This window comes from Pipra filicauda, unplaced genomic scaffold (assembly GCF_003945595.2).
Source record: "Pipra filicauda isolate LSUMZ 115617 unplaced genomic scaffold, ASM394559v2 scaffold410_size627686_pilon, whole genome shotgun sequence".
NCBI lineage: Eukaryota > Metazoa > Chordata > Aves > Passeriformes > Pipridae > Pipra > Pipra filicauda.
Window position 1 is genome coordinate 587,404 of NW_024104544.1, and position 19,892 is coordinate 607,295.

A 19,892-nucleotide genomic window follows, 5' to 3' on the forward strand; every position below is an offset into this window, starting at 1 on the left:
GCTCTGCCCGGCTCCAAGATGGCCGGCCCGGCCCCCGCGCGGCCTCTCCTCTGCCCGGTTCCAAGATGGCCGCCCCGCTCCCCCATCGCGAGCGGCGCCTTCCCCGCGCGCCCGCCCCTTCCCCGCCCCTCCCGCGCGCGGTGGCCCCTGCGTCACTTCCGATTGTGCAGCAGCCATTTTGTCTTTCCGCCGCGGCCGCTGCCCGAGCTTCTCCCTCCCTCCCGCCGCCCGGGGCCGCGACACTCCAGTTCCCCCCCGGGCGCGGCTCCCGCTGGCCCCGGGGCCCAGCCCCCTTCCCCGCCCCGGCAGCGGCTCCGAGGGCGCGGGGGGCAGCTCCCGCGCCCCCCCCCCCTCCCCCCCGCGTCATGTCCAGCGAGGAGAGCTACCTGGCCATCCTGCGGTACCTGACCAACGAGCGGGAGCCGTACGCGCCGGGCACGGAGGGCAACGCCAAGCGGAAGATCCGCAAGGCCGCCGCCTGCTACGTGGTGCGCGGCGGGACCCTGTACTACCAGCGGCGGCAGCGCGACCAGCAGCGCTTCGCCGAGCTGGAGGTGGTGCTGCAGGCCGAGCGCCGCGCACGCCTCATCCGCAACGCGCACCTGGCGCCCGACGGCGGGCACCGCACCCGCCTGCAGACATGGCAGGGGCTCTCGCAGAAGTACTGGTGGAGAGGTGGGTGCACCCGCGGGACACGGAGCGGGCGGACGGGGCTGCGGCTACTGAGGCGCTAGGGCAGAGTCACAGGCTGGGAAGGACCACAGTGGGTCGTCTGGTCCAGCCTCCCCGCTCAAGCAGGGTCATCCCAGAGCACACGGCACAGGATTGTGTCCGGACGGGTCTTGAATGTCTGCGGTGAGGGAGACTCCGCACCCCCTCTGGGCAATCTGTTCTAGCACACAGTCACTTGCACAGTAAAAAAGTTCTTCCTCATGTTCTGGTGGAATTTCCTGGGCATCAGTTTCTGCCTGTTGCCTCTCGTCCTATTCCTTGGCACCACCGAGCAGAGCCCGGCTCCATCCTCTTGACAGCCTCTCCCTTCTGATACTTACAGACACTGATGAGGTCCCCTCTCAGCCGTCTCTTCTCGAGGCTGAACAGACCTAGCTCCAGTCCCTTAGTTATCTTTGTACCCTCCACTGGCCCCGCTCCAGGAGCTTCGTGTCTCTCTTGTACTGCAGGGTCCTGAAGGGATGTCCTTGTGCCCTCCCTGGAGAGAGCAGGAGAGCAGATTACCGGTGCCACCTCGAAGCACGTGGCCTGTGTCACTCCTCGGGGAGGCAGGGCTCGCTCTGCAAGGTGCACCTTGGCCAGCAAATTGTCCTAGGGCTTCTTACCCAGTAGCCCTCTTTTGAATATATGGAAACACGGAACAGGACTGTCTCCCTCTAGGTGTTGCATACAGCTCAGTTAAGGCAGGGACTTCTTAAACGGAATGCCTTGTATAGGGAGATAATCCATTCCATGTGACCCGGGTTAGCTTTTAACTTCATCCCTGCATGTGGATGGTGATCATGTTTAGGTACTACAGCTGCCAGTGGTGGTTTGCAGTCCTGGCACTTGTTTTTATATTTATCTCTTTATTCCAATGAGAAGCTGAAAAGACCACACCAATTCTCAGCTGAGTCCTGAGTGATATCACAGCTGTTGAAAATGGTGGTGCATGAACAGCAATAATTCCCAGTTGGGGCCTTTTTTTGGCTGAGCCAGTGGCTTGATATCTTGTTCCCTTTGGATTTGCTGTTCTACTTTTAGTCCTAGGTATCCATTAAAAAATATCCGGCTTTTCACTTGCCAAGGGCTCAGATTGTATCTGTATTGCTTCTCTTGTTCTACTTTCTTCATCATTTGGCAAGTCTGTCATTTCAGCTTTGGTTTTCCCTATCTTAATTTGGAGGGGGTTTGCTCTGGATGCCGCACATCCTTCCAGTACAGATCTCCTTGACTTGAATATCCTTTGATGTGAAAAAGGATTTGTTGTCTCAAAGTTGATATATCTATTCTGGATGGTGTTTTCCTTGCCTTTATCTACATTCTCATTGTCTGCCCAGTATTGGACTGTTCTAGCATCTACTGTCACCCTGTGCTGGAAACTTCCCTGATGGACCTCATCACATCTTCTGTTTGTCAGGAGAGAGCATTCTGTATCCTGCATCTTTTGAGGTTACTAGTCACCTTTATTTGCACAACCTGTACTTTCCTGTTTCTCTTGCACTGAAAATCCTAAAATTCATTCCCTGCTTTCAGTTCAAGTATTATGTTTCCTTTAAAACATTGTTTTCCTTTGCCATTACAATACTCTTGGGCTTCCAGTGGACAGCAGCTTTGACCTAGGTGTCATGTGGGGAGATGGGTGTCAGTCTAGTGTTTGTCTGCTCCATCTGGGAAGCAATGGGCTGGAGCATGGCCCAGGGGCCAGGACAGGTGTTGGATACATGATTTGAAGACCAGACACCTCCTGTGCTGAGAACTAGCCCTGATTTGAGATAAAATCAAGAAAATGTAAAAGTGTTTGAAATAGGCATGAATGTCTTGGGTTGCCTTAAGTGTGTGTTTTCCTGATCTTTACAGAGATACATATGGAATGATAGTGCATCTCATGCCCTGAGAAGGTGTGAGCAGTGCAAGTCTAAGACTCTGTCAGCCAAGTTTTTGAGCTGTGCTGGGTTTGAACTATAGAGGCATGGCTGTTACGTATGTTCTTATATTCTCCTAGTGAAGGAAATCAATTTGGATTGAAAGCCATACACAGAAAATGTCTGGGTAACTAGAAGAGGACCCTGGGTTTAGGAAATGTTAAGTATCTAAAATTATTTAGTTACACTGATTAGAGTACTGGTGGGAATTACTTGGTTTAAATTCCAAAATCATAAGCAATTGATTTAAATCAGTGTTAATAATATGTATCATCATCATTGCATAAAACACAGTTGATCCCAATTTTTGTAAAAACCCTTAGGTGAGCAGTCCAATTCCTGTCCTCTTCAATAAGAACAAGCCATTCGTGTTGGCTAAATGCAGGATTACATTGCAGGTTTCATTGTCTTGGGATTCTTACAGTAAATGTCTAAGTACCATTATTTTTTTCTAGCCTTAAAAATCTTTCTAGGAGAGTTTGCTTGATGTAGTGACATTCTAAATGTTATTTCAAATTAATGGGTTACAGTACTAACATGCAGTATCATGAAATGGTGTGAGAGAATCAGAACTGGTAATGTGAAGTAGGAACGTGTAGGTGATTGACTTCCCTTTCCTTGGTTAGCATGTAATATGGTTATGCTAATCACCTACATGTTTAATTGTGTGTTTAAGATAAATTCAATTACAATGAGAAGCCTAACTAAGCTCCATTAATTTTCCTTAGGTATCCTTAAGCAGGTTAAAGATTACATTAAAGAATGCAGCAAGTGCCAAGAAAAGCTGGATCGCTCTAGATCTCTGTCGGATCCTTCTGAAATGCTGGGGGAACTAGGACTGGATGCAAAATCTCATGAAGATAGCAATGAAACAGATGATGAATTGAGTAACACAGGATCAATTCCAGCTGGATCCCCAAAGCCTGTGAAGAAGAAGCCAATAGCAAAGCATGAGCTTGTGTTTGTAAGTACCATTGTTTACATCTGAATGAATTTAAATTGTCTGTTTCTGCATTCTTGGTCATGTACTTATTTTCCATTGTTTTGATAATCTTGTAATAGCAAAACAATATAAATTTTGCCAAAGATATTGAATATGTGCAAACGGGTTACTGGTATAGATGACATGAAATTAATTATAGTACACCACTGTTGGAAGAGAAAATCATCCTGACTCCTATTTGTGCATATAGAATCCAAGGTAAAATGAATGGCAAAATTACCAGTGGTAAAACATCACATGCAAGATTATCTTGGGCTCTTTATCTGTTCCTTAATAAATGATGCTATATTGATACATAAAGTTCTTGTTCATAAGTGCAGGATCATGGGCATGTAAAGACACGAATCTAGAAACCGTTTCAGACTGTAGTGTAGAAAAATATGGTCAAAGAACTGTTTGAATGTGTCTTCCCATTTTTCCAGTTCTGTGCTTTAACTGTGTTTGCAGGGAGGGTGAAGCTTAAAGAAGAAAACAATAGTAAATTTAAGCTTTATGTTATACAGGCTTGAACTGATTGCATGGTTGCAGAAAATAATCCTTTTCTGTGTTTCGGTGTGAATGCTTAAAAAGGCACAATCTAAATGTAATGAAATTTTCATAATGTTGTTTATGACAGGTGGACAGTAAGGGCCTTGTGAAGCAGTCATCTTCCAAACATTGTCTGTCAGTCTTAAACCAGCTGAATCAGCAGAGGCTTTCCAATCAGTTCTGTGATGTGACTTTGCTGATTGAAGGAGAGGAGTACAAAGCTCACAAATCTGTCTTGGCAGCCAACAGCGAGTACTTCCGAGAGCTCTTCATTGAAAAGGGAGCTGTCACTAGTCATGAAGCTGTAGTGGATCTGTCAGGTGAATTGCTGTGGGTTTCAAAGCTAGAAATCATAATATCCTAAGTAAGGTCTTTAATTCAGTCTTTTTTGAATGTTCAAGACAACCAAATATTTTTATCATGCTTTTTTCTCTCTTTTAATCTAAAAGTATTTTATGTGGATTTTAATGCTACACTGATCCCTCTGATTTTGTCCAATCTGATTTTCCATGGACTATGGTATTTCATCTTAAAATATCTGAGAAGCTTTTGATTGATTTTTTTACCTTACTTAAGTGTGTTTCCTCCTTGTATTAGTCACAAACATTAAAAGGGAACATAATCAAATGTTGAATACATCAATGGGGGATGTTGACTAGCTTCTTGGAGAGCTGTTTGGCTTACCAAATGCTAAATTGTTTCTTAATTCTCTGAAGAAGTATTATGCATGTCTGCTTATTTCTCAAACCTTCTGGTATGTTAAAGATTGGAGACAATTCTAAAATTAATGCTTTAAAACTAGGTTTGTAGTGATGAAGAATACTGTACAGAACATATGCCTTCTGCATTGCTTTCTCATGAGTTCTTAACTGTGCCTGTCTCTGCGTGAACAATACATTTCTAATGTGAAGGTCCAGAAGCTCCCCCAGATCAAATGCTTGATTTATGATTTACACAACTGTGGAAAATTTTACCAAATTCTTATATTTAAGCATTTCTATCTATATATCCATATATTTGTTGTTTCCAATAGCTATTTTTTTCTTTTATTTTTCTGCCACATCAATTGATACTTAAGTCCTGAGTGCTTTCTGAATGTAGCAGGTCCAGAAAAATTTTGGTTAAATTAACGTGTTTCAAAATTATTGTGGCTCTTCCAGCATCTTGAAACATTTTTCTAGGGAATTTTATTGTGAAACTACCTAAGTTCTATGTAGTTATTGGAAAAGTTGTCTGAGCTTACTTACCCATAGAAAATATATGAGGAGGAAGCTTTTGTGTAAATGACAACTAATTGAGTCCCAGTGGAGAGGCTTCAATGTTATTTCAAAGTATGTTTTGCTCTAAATTTCGGACTTAACCATATCAAAGGTGAACTGTTGTATTCATCATGGGATATTTTGGTGTAATTCTGGGTCATCGGTACTTGCTCTAATACCTTGTTTTATTCCTGGTAGGGTTCTGCAAGTCCAGTTTCCTGCCTCTGTTGGAATTTGCTTACACTTCAGAATTAACTTTTGACTTCTGTAGCATGGCAGAAGTGGCCATGCTTGCCCGGCATCTCTTCATGACAGATGTCCTGGAAATCTGTGAAAATGTGCACAAACAGATGGAAGAGAAACAAATCACGGTGTACCAAAAGGGAGACATTCAAACTGTGGAGTCAACACAGAACTTAGCAGAGCAGGCTGCAGTTGAGACACAGCCCACGGATGGTGCTGAGCAGCTTAAGCTCACAGACGGTGAAGTGCCGGTAGCTGTGAACGGAGCTCCTTCCTCTGCTGGGACAGAGGAGGCAGCAGCATCCCAGCCCAACCTCCTGCACCCAGAGCCTCTGGAGGCCACTCCCCATGATCTTCCAAAGCCTGTGGAGAAGGGTGAAACAGCTGAGAATTACATCAAGATCCAGCTGGTGGAGAGCATTTCAAACAGCCTCTACGAAAGGTTGGGTGCGGAAGATGCGGACACAGAGAGTCAAACAGAAACTGAGACCGTTCAAAATGAAAGTGATAAAGCACATGTGGACACTGCTGCTGAAGACTCCTCAGAGACACACACGCAAACAAGTAACGAACAGAGCATCCCAGTTTCCCCGCAGGAAAACCTTGCTTCCAGCCAGGATGATACTTACAAGAGCAAGCTTCGCCAGCGTTCTGTCAGTGAAGGGGGATATATCAGATTGCATAAAGGAATTGAAAAGAAACTGCAAAACAGAAAGACAAATCCTAAATCTGCAGTACAGCAGGTATTCTATCTGTCATAAGGCCTGTTGTCAGTAATTACCAGTGTTTCAAAACCTATCTGAAAAGACTGCTTCCCAAAAAAAAAAACAAACAAACAAAAAACCCCATTGACTTGGCATCAATATTCCTTCCATATTAAAGATTTTGAGTATGCTCAGTGATCTTAGCCCAGCTTGAGTATCTTCTCACAGCAGTCTTCTGTGATCTGTGAATTTAATTCTTAACTATCTCATGTGTATGTCAATCATAGACAAATGTATTTATCTATTAGAGAAGTGAGACCCTACATTTGTTCAGACTGGAAAACAGCATTGGGAAAGAAAAATTTGACATCCCATGTGGATCTTAAGATGTAGTCATAAGTCACAATAATGCAGTCCTGCTACCTTCAGATTGGGGTCAGTTCAGAAAAAAGTTTCAAAGAGCATTGATGTTAAAAACTCTGGCACTCGAATATACTAAATGTTTAGCCACCAGTTCCACACACAGGGGAATAATTTGTTATCATTACAACACCCTCATAGCCAGAAACTGTAGCATTAGTCTCTTTCCTACTGATGGACAGTTCAAATCCCAGGTGTTAGAACTAGCACAGTCAAAATACTTGAGCAACCTATTTATGAGGGTTAGAAAATGACAAGTTTTTGTTCTGTTTTGGGAGGGGGGAATATTTACCTTCAGGAACAACTCCTGTTAACTTACTTTGCAGTTTTTTAAATCCAGCCCATTGACACATGAGGTCCACAAACAGTGGCCACCTATGGAAAAAAGCAGTTGGTTTAGATAATTGCTCGGGATTGGATTCAGGAATGGGTTTCTCCTTTCCTAACTCATTTCGTAGCTTTTAGCGCTTTTGTCTCGGGCATCCCTCAGCTTCCCCCTATGGCACTGGATGTGTCGTAAGCTTTGGGAAGGAGACACTCCTTTCTGAGTTCCCAGGTTTGATGCTGGCAGAATACCAGGAAACTGATTGCAGGAAAAATGCTGCTGACTTGAATTACAGTGCTTCCACTTGGCATACAGATACCAGGGATGAGGTGTGCTGTGTAGGAATTACTTTCCAAGCTCTTACTAACCACACATTGAACAAAATTACTTTTGTGGCTTCACAATTTCGCTAAGTTTGCATAAGTTTTCAGATCAACAGTAAAATTTAAAAAAATATATGAAAACGTCTCTGTATTGAGTTTGTTTGGCTTCCAGAGGCATGGAAGGGCTGGCATGTTTTAAAAACTGTTAGATACCTTGCTTGTTGGGAGAACAGGACAAAGAAATAGGGATGCTTGTATTTCCTTCCCTTGCCTTATTCTCAGAACCCCAAAGGGTCCTGGTACAGGAAATTTCAGCCTGATCACTTACAATTTGGCTTCTAAAGAATTTGACAGTGAGTTTCTACAGAGGAAAACGAGATTATCAGCTCCAGGTAGCACTGTCAATGATGCCTAACAAAAAACCTCTAGTGCCTTACATAAAAAAATCTCCAGGAAAGCTGGAATACTCTTAATCGGAAAGAATTTATTTGATTAAATACTGTGAATCTTTGGTAGGTTATTAATAGCTCATAGGCCTTTTTTTTTTATTATTTAATATGATGACTTTTCTAGCAAAGCTAATATAAATTCTGAAAAGGGAAGTTGGGGTTCAGCAAAGGGTTAGAAACATTTGATGGAAATTTTGACTGGTAGTACTTTGTGATTTCCCTGTAACTATCCCTTAGCTCTCACTTAGGCAGTTACTCAGGGCTGAATAGTTATTTGTCCCTGAACTGCTAAATCGTTGTGTGCCCATTATCATAGCCAGTTTACAGTTTTAAGACCAGTTTGTCACTCACCATGAGATCTGTAGTTTTGTAGTGAACTGAAATAAGGTAACTTTCTAGCAGCTAAGTTAACTTTGCAAAATTAACAGGTATTATAGCAACACAGAAAAATCAGTTTTTAGTACTCACTTGCAGAGGAAGTATGAAATGCAGTGTAGTAAAATTCATTTAAGAGTTATGTTTTTCCAACCTAGGTTGCCATGAAGCTGGTACAAAGAGGGAAAAAAATGAAACAGCCCAAAAGAGATACCACAGAAAATAACGAAGCTGAAGCTCAGCACAAGTGCACAGAGTGTGGAATGGTGTTCCAGCGGCGCTATGCACTTATAATGCACACACTGAAACATGAAAGATCTCAAGAATATAAATGTCCTGTAAGTTGAGGGGTTTTTTTTTGTCTGTAAACCTCCCTCTTAATGAAAATTCATTGAGTAATGACGTTAGTAATTATTTTTTTTTGCCTTTTCTCGGTACAAGCTTCTATTTTCCTTAAGGATTTCAGACTCAGATGCAGTCTTGATCTGGGTGGGGTGGGGTAAAATGTGGTGCAGCCACTTGGCCTGACAGCACTGTGTGACATGGGAGTATGCCTGCTGCTCAAGACAGTGCTGACGTGGGATTTACTTTAGCATTACCAGTAAATTTGCAACTGTGTTTAGATTCAGCTGGAAGTTAGTGTCACCGGGAAGTGATCAGGGGTTCTGTCAGTAGCCATAAGATTCAAAATGTGTAACTATTAATTAATCTGAGATAAAATACCTACTGGAGTCAGGTTATAGATTTAACCATATTACTCTACTCGAAATCTTTGATTACCTTTTTGGTTTTTAATATCATTTTGAGCATTAAAAGCAAAGTAAAGTTGTGATATTTTCTGTGCCAGCTGTGTAAAAAGGAATTCCAGTACGGTGCATCCCTGCGGGCCCACCTTGTCCGGCACACTCGGAAGACCGAAGCCAACCCCGCAGCTACGAGTGCAGAAGGGACGGGTGTGTCTGCAGTGAAAGGGAGAACCAAACGGGAATTCGTATGTGATATCTGTGGGAGAACTCTGCCTAAGCCCTATTCTCTCAGAATACATATGCTCAAACATACAGGTGTAAAACCACATGCATGCAAGGTAAAGTCATTTTACCCTCAGAATCAAATCAGTAGTGGTCTCTTGATATTTTGGTATTGATGCTGTGCCCTAAAATTCATGTTAATTTTAGTCACTTCAGAATAGGGAATGCTGCTGTAACATCCTGATGAAATTGCTTGCAGTCTGAGAGCAAGAAAACTAGAATGAATTTGAGTCGTGAAAGTCCACATTCCTGTGTCTAGAAGAATGTCTTCCCTTGAGTATTCCTTTTTTTAACAGGCCAGTTCTGTCACTGGTGGAAAATCACAGGCACGGCCATCCTGGTTCCCAAGAAATACAGGAGGTTTTGTTGTATTTGAAGTTAAACAATTTTGATTTTTGTTTGTCCTATTTCACCACGTATGGATTTTTTTAGGTTTGTGGAAAGACCTTTACATATAAGCATGGATTAAAAATGCACTTGGCTCTCCATGAAGTACAGAAACAGTTCAAGTGTGACTTGTGTGAAAAGTCTTTTGTCACAAAAAGAAGTCTTCAGGAACACATGAGCATTCATACAGGTAAGTGATGAGAAAGGGAATCCTTTTCCTTTGTCTGCCTGTTCTGTGCTGCTGAACTTTGTTATTGTTCTTCAGTGTCAAAGGCACTGTTTAAAAAAAGAAATGGCAGTTTCTCCTTTTTCCTCTAATGGTCAGGCAGCAGAAATAGAGGGAAGGAGTCATTTTCTGGGCTTATTTTAGCATAGCTTAATAATAGCTTAATGTTATTATGCAGATGTTCTATACAAGAACAGGGAATTGTGGTTGGTTTTTCCTGTGGTTTTATGTACATATTTAATGTATCATGTCAATTCAACAAAAAATAGACAGCAAGCTGGAATGTTTTAGAGCACTTACACTTCCAGCCTATTCTTCTAGAGGAAAACAAGTTAAATCTCTCAAAATCTCCATGTACGTTTTACAAGACTTGCTGAACTAATGCTGACATTTTAAAAAACCTGGTGTCTTGAAAGATCTTAGGATGTGAAAGAATGACAGTATAATAATTTAATACAATTATATATTATATTTAATATATTAGTACTCATCACTCCTACATTGATGAATTGGAGCAGAAATTTTTATTTTAAGGTATTGTTCCACAAGTTCAAGATTTAATACAATTAATTAAGCAATGCTGTGTTGCTGGAAAAGTTGCATAATATGTGAACACAGGCAATTGTGGGGGGGGTTTCACACAAGAGGGCAGTTTTTAGGTTGCTCTCTTCTCATGACTGATTAGTAGCTGCAATGAGGTACTTGTGTGTAAAAAAAAAATGAAATAAAGCAGTTTAGAGTTGCTACTCCACTCTTTGTGTATTATTGCATTAGCACATACAAAATACACTTAAAAATTCTGTCTGTGTGATTAAACCAACTTCTCTTTGTAGCACTGCTCTGATTACTTAAGATAAACTATATGAGAATTAAAAAAACCACTCTCACAAAGCACTCCAGAGAAATGGAGGCCTGGCTTGGTAACATATTTTGTTTTGGTTTTTTTTCAGGAGAATCCAAGTATCTTTGTTCCATCTGTGGAAAATCCTTCCACAGGGCATCAGGGCTCAGTAAACACATAAAGAAACACCAACCAAAGCCTGAAGTTCGTGGATATCAGTGTACTCAGTAAGTTGGTTGGTGGGTTTCTTTGGTGGGCTTTTTTTCTTAACGTTAAGATCCTCGTAATTTTTAAGGTCAAAAGCAGCTCCTTGATGTAGTGTAAAACTATTCCACTGGCCTGGGATAAGACTTTTAAAGCATAAAAGAAAAAAATGCATTTTTGTAAATACATGTGTTGGAGAGCAAAAGCTTGGTTTTAAACTGTTACCTGGCTCTGGTTTCACACAGCTGTTCTCTAATGAGTGTGTTTGCACTGTAATAGGTGCTGTAATCTGTAGCTATGTGGGTTTACAGCTCCTTTGTAGGACAGATAAGAGTGGTAAGGTTGTCAGAGGCCAAGGGCCTTCAGCCTGGTTTTGCCCTCTCTAAGTATGATAGGTGATTTCAGTTTAATTTGAAAATGTCCTGTATAGTCTACAAGGTCAGGTACTTGTGTGCATCGCAGTGCACACTGTATTTAGCAAACAGCTCTGCGGGAACATCGTCATAAATAAGACTCACTGACTGTTGCATTTAATTTGATTATAAAACATACAAACCCACTTAAATATCTTTGCATTATGGACTTCAGTTTAGCAGAAAGTGTACTTGGAAAGAGTGCATCTCTTAGTGCATTACTGAAACGTGGATACTTTTTCCATGACCAAGCAGACTATAGGGGAACCTTTCAAGTGACCAAGAAGGACAAATAGTGCTTAATTTTTTTGAACTCTCAGTTAGGTCCCTGGGAAGCTCTCTCAAGTATTAAGAGGAGTTGCACAATTTATGAGTGCATGTAGCATCTCAGGGTTTTAATGAAAGCAATAATCTGAAGTATTGTTTAAGGTATCTCTGGTAGTGCTGCTGCATGCTAGCAAAAATAATATTTTCTGAGAAAACTTACTTCAATTCTGTCAGCAATGTTTTTTAGTGCTTTTTAATGCCAAAAATATTAATCCTAGAAATACAAAGACCTAATAGAGGCCACAGACACTATTTCATGAAACACACTAGGGAAGGCGGTTTTGGTTTGAAGGCGCAATATATTTTAAAAATGAATTTTTTTTATTTAAGGCAGTAGAGTAATGGATGGAAAAGATCACCTAGACAGAGAAGATATTTTGAATCCCCAGCTTCTTCAAGACAGACACAGTCCTTGCTGCTTCTGCTGCAAAGATCTCTACTAAAGATATAATTGATGTTTTCACAAATGGTTTAGAGCCCTTCACTAAGCAATAACCAGACTTTAGTTTTTTAATTTGGTGGCTTGGAATGGAAACATCACTGCCAGGCTTTAGTTTGAACTTCTGGCCAAGCTGAGTGAAGCTGAACATGAGTTATTTTCCTAAAATGGTCGTGGAAGTTTTTCAGTGAAGTATGTGTTTGATAAATTGCAGTAATGTGTAAGTGTTAGAGGGTGGTGGTTGTTTGAGTTTTGTACTTCTCTAATGACTTCTCCAAATATGCAATCCTTGAGGAGAGAGCACCGAGTGCCAATCTTTGGCTCTCCAAGAGCCCCATTTGAAGAGGAGCTGTCAGTTTTTCCAGCCTAGGAGGAGGAGTTTGTTTGGGTGGCTCAAGGATCATCACCTATTTTCCCCCCTGCCCTCAAAAGCAAAGAAGACTTTTTCTCCTGTCCAGAATGCCCATTATTCAGGAAATGTAATGTAAAAAGTTTTGTTCCTGCGTGGAAGCTATTTTATATTTTCAGATTCCACTGGAGGTTGAGAATTCTGATATTTCCTCATTCTGGTGGTTGATCGTCTACAGAAGTTGAATCCTCCACCTTTGCTTGCTGACATTTCTCTGCCTCTGTCCCTTTTTGAGTCGTAGAGCTCTGTGATGTTACGTGAGCAAGGAGATAGAGATGATCAGCAGAATTTCTTTCAAAGGGAGAAACCATGTCTTTGATTAGACCAGTCTCTGTAGTTTTTATACCAAGAAGAGCTATATCCTAGAAATATTGTGGCAAGGTATAAATGAAGGAAAACAATAAGGTTGCCTGGATTTAGATGTGTATAAGCATCTAGCTAAGGAATGACTATCACTACTTTCAGATGCTTTCTTGTAGGATCATGGATTTGATATTTTCATTTCTAAAAAAAACTATATTTGAACATTACAAAGAACAAATTCCACTTGTCTGTGTATCAGTAATTAATTCTCTTAAGGGAAGAAGCAGCTGTTAATGCCCTCCTATGTTCATATGGTATAACACAAATTTAATATGTCTCCAAGTTGTTTTGACTTTGATTATTCCCCATCCAAATCACAGAAAGAATGTAGTTACTCGTAAGAGACAGTGTGTTTCAGAGGTCCTCAGGTTTTATCCCAGGCTTTCAAACAAGCTGCTGTTCTTTTTAATATTCCCTAGTTTGGAAAGGGATTGTGCTTTATATAAATATTGATGATGCAGTAGGTGTTCTCAAAGACTTTAGTTGCTAAACAATAGGGTCCCAGTGCCTTTCTTATATAGGGTGCTAAAACATTTACTCTTACAGGTGTGACAAGAGTTTCTATGAAGCTCGAGATCTTCGACAGCATATGAATAAACATTTAGGTGTGAAGCCATTTCAATGTCAGTTCTGTGGAAAATGTTACAGCTGGAAGAAAGACTGGTATTCTCATGTAAAGTCTCATTCTGTCACAGACCCTTATAGGTAAGAGAAAATTAACAACTGAAATGTACTAATCAAAATGAGGTTATACAGATCCACAGCCAGCCAACAAGGAACTGCCTAGTCCACTCTAAAAGTACCAATTGATTGGTGGTGACTGGGGTCTTGAGAATGGGTGGGTGACTTTAAATAGTGTGGTTTAGCTGTTAACCTGCTGAGATAGTCCTGGGACTAAGATACATGACATAGTATGAGGATAGATATAATTGATGAAGTTAGAAATGCTTTGTGTGGGATCTCACTTCCCTAGAAGGTAAGTGGAAGCTTTGTGGCTGTGGATAAGAGAAAATGTAATTCAGTCCAACAGTGTTACTTCTAATTAGGGAACTGCTTGTTATATGAGACAGTATTCCCATTAAACTTTGCCTATCATAACTCAAGCACATTTTGGTTTAAATACATAAGTGTACAATAATGGTTTTAATAGATTTCTCACTTAACCCATTTTAGGTGTAATGTATGTGGAAAAGAATTTTATGAGAAGGCTTTGTACAGAAGACATGTAAAGAAAGCCACACACGGTAAAAAAGGAAGAGCAAAACAAAATCTGGAACGGGTTTGTGAGCATTGTGGAAGAAAATTCACCCAACTCCGGGAATATAGGAGACACGTGAACAATCATGAAGGTATGTAGAAAACAGTGATGACATCCCTCAACCCCTAAAACCATGGTGGAGAGAGGGATAATTATTTCTTTGAGTCTGTGTATATCCTATCTGGTAAGAAACGTAGGAGTTCTTACAGATTCTCCAGTTAGTTTTAAGCTAGTCCTGGCTTGATAACTTGCTGCCAGTGATTCCCAGAGGTGGCTTTTGGGATCTTTCTAAAACTCCAGTCACACACAGGGACAAGGCCAATTTGTCTTTCTCAGAATTTCATGGAAGAACTTTTTTACAAGTGATTAAAAGGTGTAAATCTGGCAAAGAATTGGATGTCGTAAAACATTCTCCACACATAGTTAAAATAATCTTCAGATAGGAGAATGATTGGCCTAAATTAAAAAAAAAGAAATACCAATGTTGGAAATTGATCAACTTCTTGATTTATAACAGGCAGTAAACTATGGGATGCTTGGTGAAAATATGAAAACATTTTACAGTTTTCTTTTTTAAAAGTATGTGCATTTTTACTTTAGATGTGAAGTATGAAATTGATTTTTGAAGTATGAAATTTGATTTTTGAGTATTATGTTGTTGCAGCTGTGCTAGGAGTGTATATTCTCCTATTGGAGGGCAAACCCCACTTTTTTGAAGCATTTCTCCTTTTAAAGAGCTGTTATGAGTAAATCTAATAGCTGTCTAACTACTGAACTGGAGATTTTGTGTTTGTTTCTAAATAAAGTGTCCTGCAATAGCCTGATCTACAGTAACGTGACAGAGGAAAAGCCAGTATTGAGATGGCATTGGTCACCACCCATACGCCCCATTAGATATTACAGACCATGGAACTTGGATGTTATGAGGGAGAATAAGATTATAAAAACATCAGGTGCTGTATTTGAACATACGCAGTGTAGAAGAGGAGGTGAAACAGGTGTAGGTGTACAGAAGGACTTAGAGAAACAAAGGGTAGCTAGAAATAAATGTGACAAATTCTGTGAAGTAAAACACGGTTTCAGAAAGGCATCACCAGCAAAAAAAATAATTAGAATTGATATTATTAAGTAGTGTGCACTTAAAACAGGGAAGAAACTTCATTAAAAGGAATCCTGAAAAGTTTTTTAGAAGTAAAATGTTAGATTGGTGTCTTAGTTTAACAAGATTACAACTTAAAAATTAAGAGACTTCAGGCAGAAGTGTGGAAAAGGAAAAGAAACAGCTTTTTATTAACAAAATCTGAATAAACAACAAACGGTGCAATCCAAAACTTTCAGAAGAAACAAAACAAAGTCCCAAACCCCAGATGGGGAGGAAGAAACCTGCGGCAGCCCGAGGGAGAAATGCAGGACTGTCCCAGCAGTTCAGAAGCTGCTCGCAGCCACCTGTGCTTGCAGCCAGCAATGAAAAAAGGATGAAGTCCTTTTCCCACAGGCAGTCTTGAAAGCAGAATACTTTGCTCTGAGATGGGTTGGTCTCTCTCAGTCGTCCTCCATGAGGTGTCCTGTGGGGAAAAAATTTCCTTTCAGGAAAAGAGAACAAGGCGGCCAAAAACCAGGCTCCTGCTCTGTCTGGTCCCAGACCAAACCCCCAAACAAAAGACTCCAAGCCCTCCCCGCCCTGCCCAGCGTGTGCAGCTTCGCTCTGCCCCCACCCCCATCCCGGAAGAAACAGATGGGGGGGCGGGGGCACCACATTGGGAAAAAATTCCAACATTTCTTTTCAAACCTATGACAATTGGGCTGAGCACTTGTTGAAAATCTTACCATTGAATGTATTATGGTTGCATTATATTGTAGCCCAGAAGTGGTGAACAGGATCTCTTTCTTACATGGCAGATGTTACAGCATTCCTTTTGTTCTTTCATACTCCTCTTTTCCCTGTCAGTTCTCATCATGGCTCATGCCTGTTTATGAACTCTGGTGGTCATCTCTTCCTTGCTTTCCCCTGAGCACAGGTGTGAAGCCCTTTGAGTGTCTGACGTGCGGGGTGGCCTGGGCCGACGCGCGCTCCCTGAAGCGCCACGTGAGGACACACACCGGGGAGCGGCCGTACGTGTGCCCAGTGTGCAACGAGGCCTACATAGATGCCCGGACCCTGCGGAAGCACATGACCAAGTTCCACAGGGACTACATACCCTGCAAAATCATGCTGGAAAAAGATACTCTTCAGTTTCACAACCAGGGGACGCAGGTGGAGCATGCCATCAGCATTTTAGCGGCAGACGTGCAGGAGCAAGAAACCGAGATTAGCTTTGGTGCTGGTGAGGGTGAGACTGTGGTAGTGACAGGGGAGACGCTTGAAGCCATCGAAGCAGTTGCAGCTACTGAGGAATGTACATCAGTCTCTACTCTTTCTGACCAAAGCATCATGCAGGTGGTGAATTATGTATTGGCACAACAGCAAGGACAGAAAATGGCTGAAGGGACCCAGGCCATTGAAACTGTAGAAGTAGAAGTGGCCCATGTTACAACAACAGAGTCCATTTAGTGTATGAGAAAGCATGAAGAGTGAGGTGTTACAATCTGTGAGAGGCAAGTATTGAATGGGTTATCTGGGGCTTTCAGTGATGCCTGTTTTCAAACAGTTACTCCTCAGTACTGAACATTGTGGTGACGAAATACTGCACCACGCACTAGAGGGAAAAAGTTAAGATGCTCCAGTGTGGGCCAAGGCTTTGAAAGCTAAGATGTCTGTACTGACCATAACTGAAAGAAAAAAAAAGTTAGAATAATGTTTTTTGTGTCATGGAGTAAGTATCATGCTGTAACTTAAAAATTAAACCATATAAAAAGACTGCACTAAAAACTAGAAATGCACAGCTATCAGTAGCTTTCTTTTTTTGTTTTAATGTGCATTTCCTCAGGTTTGTGAGCAAATTACTTCTATTGGATTCTGTCTGTTTACTCCCCAAGACAAGGGGGTGTTAGAATGCTTTGTGCAGCATGTGCTTCATGTGACATACAAAAAAATTGAGGCTTTTTTATTTGGGCAGAGGCACCATTGGCTGTTAGTGAATCCCAGTTTGAAGAATTGACTTAAATTCTGGGTCGGTGGGTGGCAGTCCAAGGTGCAGCAAAACACTGTTAAAATCTTTTACACATAATGGGCAGGGATCTTCTGAAGGCTGAGAAAGTGGTTCTCCAAGATTATTGTGAATTCAAGTTGACCAGAGGACAGCCGACTGCAGGGAGACTCCTTAGAGAAGTCAACTCCTTTTCATTTGTAAGGGAGGAGCTTTCCCTGCAGCCTCCATGCACAGCCATGTTTAGGTCAATGTTTGGTTGTCTAAAGGAAGCTGTCGCCAGCACTGATGTCTGTACCCAAAGCAGGCAGCCTAATGATGGATGTTTCTAGTTTTGCTTTACATTTAATGTACAAACTCTCAAATGAAAAAGGTGTAGCAGCACACTTCTTTGGGAATGTAAACATGGTGAAGAAGTCCATCAGTTATGATCTGATCTTGTAAGGAGGAGGAGCCTTGCTAATTCCCAAACTGGACACACAGCAATATCAGGATAGAGAAATAGGAAAATCTTAGTATGGGGTAAAAATCAGATTTCTCTCAAAATTACCAGTGTCTCTAGAAGACCTTATTACTGCTGCTGTAAGAAAATACTTCTAGGGCCAGTTAATTACCCAGTGTTATACCACATAGATGGAAAAATCCTTACTAGGTGTTTCTGCAGCCAGGTGTGAATCGCAGCCATGCTTGGCCCAAGTTTACATGTTCCTTATTTAATACCACCAACAGTGCACATCTTGATGTGTACAAGGTGTGGGTTCTTTTATTGTTGGTTGTTTGGGTTGTTTTTTAAGCAAGCAGATGTTTGTTGAGGTAACTGAAAGTGCTTTGCATATGAACAATCAGAACTGTCTTTAAATTATTCTCAGTCTATAGTGGTATCAAATATTTCCTCATTTGGACAGTGGCAAGATACCCAAGGAGCCAGAAACCTGTACTATTGCAGGGTAAACTTCATAAATAAAACAACGTGCATATAATTCTGTGCTACAGAAACAGATCCACTGAAGAAAATTTAAGAAACCCTATGGCAAAGTAACCACCTCATTTGAATTAGTATTTCTACCTTTCATCTTATTTAACTATGTGAGTATCTGTCTACTAAGCTACAGAGTGGACTGTTCTTTTTATACTTTGCAATCCTGTAGATAAGCAGTTATTGAAAATTTTTCAGCAATGTGTAGTTTGAGTTCCTGTCTTGGATCCAAATTAATTTGTAGATGTCTATTTCAAAGTTCAGGGTCTTCCTTCAGAAAAATAATGTAGTTATTTATACATCCTGCAGCCCTTTACAATTGTATTATTTTCTAATTACCAAATGGAATAAAACTAAAATTAATATTTAAAAAAAACACTGCTAGCTGTAACTTGAATTTTTTATGGTCAAGAATCTGGAGATAGCCATCCTGCTTAAAATTAAAATACTGCCATTATGATGAAAAAAATATTTAAAAGAGCACTAGGTAAAGTTTAAGTTTACTTCAATGTTTTTATCCTACAAATTATTACTAAAGTGAAGAAATGTTCAAGGAAAAATAGCTGTAAATAATGCTAGAACATTATTTGTATATTTAGTGTGTTACCTTACAAAAAGAATATTACCAGCACCTTAGTTTAATCTTTGGTGCGTTTATTTATTTGCCCAACCTATGGAAGAGGCAGAAGTGAATGTGAATTTCAGAGCCTTCCTATCCACTGTAAAAATGCTGTAACTGACTCAATAGACTGCTCTTTAAAAACAACAACCAACCAAACAAATCCCAAAAGGTTGTTTCCTAAACTAGGTTCAGCCAGGAATGTCAAAGCTGAATGTTGTGCGCCCCTTTCCTGACACGCTGTGCCTTACCTTTCCAGAACGGCGTGAGGTAAGTAGGGAGTGTCACTTTTGGCTTTGCTGTTCCCACGTATGTGTTGCCTTACATTTTTCTTTAGACTTCAGCACTTAAGATGTTCACTACCCTTCTGCAATCTATTTGAAGTCAGACTGCAAATATGCAGTTGATATTTGATTTTTTTAAAATAAAATTCATGAGAAGTGTCCATTTATTAAGTATTCCTGGTGAATTCCTGTACATAATTAATTTGATTTGTACATTCTGCTCTTTTTATTTAGTGTTAGATGTATAAAGTTATGGTTAATTCTGTCATCAAATAAACGGAGCTTTGCCATGAATTACTCTTTCAAGAAACTTTTTTTGGCGGATGAGGAGGAAGGGGTTGCAGAATTGTTTATTCCTCCTCAGTATTTCTTTCCATATGTAGGCTAATGTCTGGTCTGAATAGTTCTAGGAAGGCCTGCTTTTTAATTTCTGCTTAAGGCTCAAAGAATTAACATGGATGAGAAAAGGAAACACACTGCCCTCCTGAATTTTGTCAGAACATGGCTCTGCAAGAGCACAGTGCTAACAAAACACCGTGTATATCGATACTGAAATCACTCTGGCTGCAAGGCCTCTTGCTGGGGGAGGCATCTCCTCGGCCCCCTGGCACCCGCTGTAACCACTGTGCTTTGTTTCAGGTGGTGGTTCTCTTGACTTGGGTTTCCGTACAGCGCTGGCACCCCAAGGCAAGCATCAGACAGCACTTCCACCTTGGCCTCTGCTCTGGGATGAATATTTGAGCAGGGGTTGGGGGGTGGAAATTGTC

General features: G+C 41.0%; 1 protein-coding gene across 1 annotated transcript; it reads left to right on the top strand.

Annotated features, from left to right (window-relative positions):
* Positions 1–207: 207 nt before the first annotated feature.
* ZBTB11 (zinc finger and BTB domain containing 11) lies at positions 208–19,419 on the top strand. The gene is made up of 11 exons (XM_039385448.1): positions 208–675; positions 3,365–3,600; positions 4,256–4,487; positions 5,625–6,412; positions 8,424–8,603; positions 9,113–9,349; positions 9,726–9,870; positions 10,857–10,974; positions 13,449–13,607; positions 14,076–14,251; positions 16,179–19,419. Exons 1-11 carry the CDS (start codon positions 366–368, stop codon positions 16,709–16,711), a joined length of 3,114 nt encoding a protein of 1,037 aa, XP_039241382.1. The 5' UTR covers positions 208–365; the 3' UTR covers positions 16,712–19,419.
* The last annotated feature ends 473 nt before the right edge of the window (positions 19,420–19,892 follow it).